This window comes from Salvelinus sp. IW2-2015, unplaced genomic scaffold, assembly GCF_002910315.2.
Source record: "Salvelinus sp. IW2-2015 unplaced genomic scaffold, ASM291031v2 Un_scaffold4395, whole genome shotgun sequence".
Lineage (NCBI taxonomy): Eukaryota > Metazoa > Chordata > Actinopteri > Salmoniformes > Salmonidae > Salvelinus > Salvelinus sp. IW2-2015.
This window is the reverse complement of record NW_019945665.1, coordinates 38,421-41,248: the sequence shown is the minus strand read 5'-3', so window position 1 is coordinate 41,248 and position 2,828 is coordinate 38,421. Positions and strand designations below refer to the sequence as shown.

Sequence of the window (2,828 nt, the reverse complement as noted above, 5' to 3'; positions counted from 1 at the left end):
CAGGGGAGTGGAATGGCAGTAAGGGTGTGTGTGAGGGTTCGGGGTCACAAGGTGCACACACGCGACGCCGGGACGCGAGCTACTCCAGTCTCTCTTCGCCGCCCACCTCCCCCACCCCCACACGCTCCTCAGTGGACTCCCTGGACAGCCTCCTCTCCCACTCCAGCATCCAGTCCGCTGCATTCTGGCAACCCAGGGCGGTGACCAGCGCCGCAAGATTGACTCCCTCCCCTGCCACTCCTGGTCCTCCTGTCCCTCTAACCCCCATATCTTCCTCCCATAGTCTACCCATCCCCACCCCGGCTCCAGGCCAGGAGCTCAGTCCCAATATCTCCCCGCCGAAGGAGATCCCTTCCTGGGGTATGCTGAAGGGCTGCAGGGGGCTYCATCCCAACACCTGGTTGAAGAGAGGCCGCAGACTGTCGCTGTCGCAGCAGGAGGATGAGGGGGGTGTGGTGAGTTCCATTACATGTGGTTGTTGTTTATTAGTACTGTTCATTCATGGAATTTCTCTCTCTCTCACACAGACTCATCATTTATCTTTCTCTCTCTCTATAGGTGGGTTCCACTAACAAGACTCTCCCCACTAGCAAGTCATGTCAGGATAAAGGAGGGCTGAAACAGTCGTATGAGGACCCCCCCAAGTCCAGCCTGGCCAGATGCCCCCCAAAGGCAGGAGGGGTGCAGGATTGCGGCAGGGTGACCAAGGACCGAAGATCCAGTCAATGCTCGGTGAGCCCACCATCGCGCCAGAGGTCCCAGGAGCATTTCCACTCCTGCCGCTCTCCCTGCTACCAACCAACAGACAGACCCCTCACTGTCAAAGARCTGAGAGAGATACACAGCMGGGCCTGCGCAGCAAGCAACACAGGATATGACGTCACAAACCAGGGCAGCCGTAYCCCTCCCCAACATGTGTTCTTTGGGCAGGGTGGACCCAGCTTGTCCCTAGCCAGGCAGAAGTCCCACTCCCTAGCCCCAGGCATGGAGGGTCTCTCCGGGGGCAGGTGTTCCCAGCGCCGGAGCTCCGAGCCTGGGGCAGCACATCTAGGTGAAGCCCTGGTTCTGAATAAGGCCTCACATCCGGAGAGGCTTCACAGAGAGGCCAAACTGGGTCAGAGGTCAAAGTCAGTGGACGGGTCCCAAGACCTGGGGTTGAAGGTGTCTGACACGGACCAAAGCGGGGCTCTGAAGTTTTGCCTGTCTCCCTCTGCCACCAAGGCTGTGAGGGACTATTTCTCGTCTCACACGCGCAGCAATCCCCATAGTGGTCAGCAGGTGGCGCTAGCCCTGATTCAGGGGCAGAGGGAGCGGCTCAGGAGGTGTAGTGATCCCATGCTGGAGCCTGACTTTGACCAACTGCTCTTTGCTGAAGAGTCCTACGTGTGAGACCATCACTGGTTGGGAACAGTCACACTAATGCTTCTACATTCTACATACAGCTGTGAATGTACAGGTAGAGTCATTTAGGRCCATAACAGAACCAAAACATAGCGCTTATGAGAGTCACAGATATAACAACCTGCTTATTGTGGACAAACATTCCTATACTTACAATGCACTTTGCTTTTCAGAATCAATTGGTAATAAGACTCTTATATATTATTATAGATTCTACTAAAAGAGCTCACTGAAGTGAATGTATCATGTACATATTAGGACTAGCGAGGGAAGAGTAGTTTCAGATTATGTAATGTGTCGTTTTAGATCGCAGAAGTGAACAAATGTACTTYAGGGATCAGGCTATTTGGTTGGATTACATGTGAGATTATTCACAGGGACCCTTGCAGTGAACTGCCTATGATCAGTATAAGATTACTAAAACATTTACTTCTAAACAAAAATTCCTTACTAAACAGTGTCAGCGAGGCTGTGATTTTGCATTGACAGTATTTTGTAAATAACATAGACGATCTTGACTGCCAATGAATCAATGTTGATAATGACAAAGCAAAGTGCTTTAAGCTTACAGCTGTAGTGTTTCCTCAAAAGATTTCTAAAACTCTGTATTTCAATCTGTACTGTATATGTGGCAGGATGTCTGTGTGTCTGAGAGATGTTCTCTATTCACTCTGTATCSCTGAAGAGTTACTGATTCTGCGATCGAAATGTGAAGGTCATTTCTGATTGAGCTGACATACAGTATGCAGCGTTTAGCGTGAATGCAGTCGTCGGTAAAGCGAGACCGTTGCCTTTAAATTTCAATCACGCTGTAAAGTTGAACTTCCACAATGCGGATTGAATAGAGCCCTATGTTTGTATCGATGTATTTGTGTCTGAGAAGTATACATGAATTATATCATCTGCACGGTAAATTTACAGCATATGCAGTATGATTGTTCGCTTATTTTCTACATTTGAAGGTATTCATTTCATACTAATTGCTGCCAATTGTGTTATGTGCATTTTCACATAGCTTTCTACACCCTAAATCGTGCTTTGTTCTCTTTGTATTTGTGCCCATAGGATGCTTTATAATGTTTAAAGTGTACACGCTGTGCTGTATTGAGATTGTACAAGCTGGCAGATACCGCCGCTGCTTTAATAAACTGGCTACTACACTCGTTTGATGTGTAACGCATAAGATAATCAGATCATCAAATAAAACAAACCACCTTGGCTAGTAAGACTAATGGTGCCGTTGTTTCGTTTTCTTTGAAATGTTCAGTCCAGTAGCACCTGGGAAAATGTCTTTGGAAGTTTGTATTCAACTCAATTACACCCAAACCCCACTGAACTCAAGTTCAGCCAATCACCCACTGTCACCTCAATCAGCAGGGCTGGTGCACCCTGGGGACTCCAGAATGCCAGTTTGATGCCAAGCTGTT

At 48.6% G+C, this 2,828-nt stretch overlaps 1 protein-coding gene across 1 annotated transcript; it reads left to right on the top strand.

The window, feature by feature from the left end:
• The first annotated feature begins 6 nt into the window (after positions 1 to 6).
• LOC112077226 (uncharacterized) lies at positions 7 to 2,633 on the top strand. Its single transcript, XM_024143786.2, has 2 exons — positions 7 to 455; positions 559 to 2,633. The coding sequence occupies exons 1-2, from the start codon at positions 363 to 365 to the stop codon at positions 1,387 to 1,389; spliced, it is 924 nt and encodes a 307-aa protein (XP_023999554.1). The 5' UTR covers positions 7 to 362; the 3' UTR covers positions 1,390 to 2,633.
• The last annotated feature ends 195 nt before the right edge of the window (positions 2,634 to 2,828 follow it).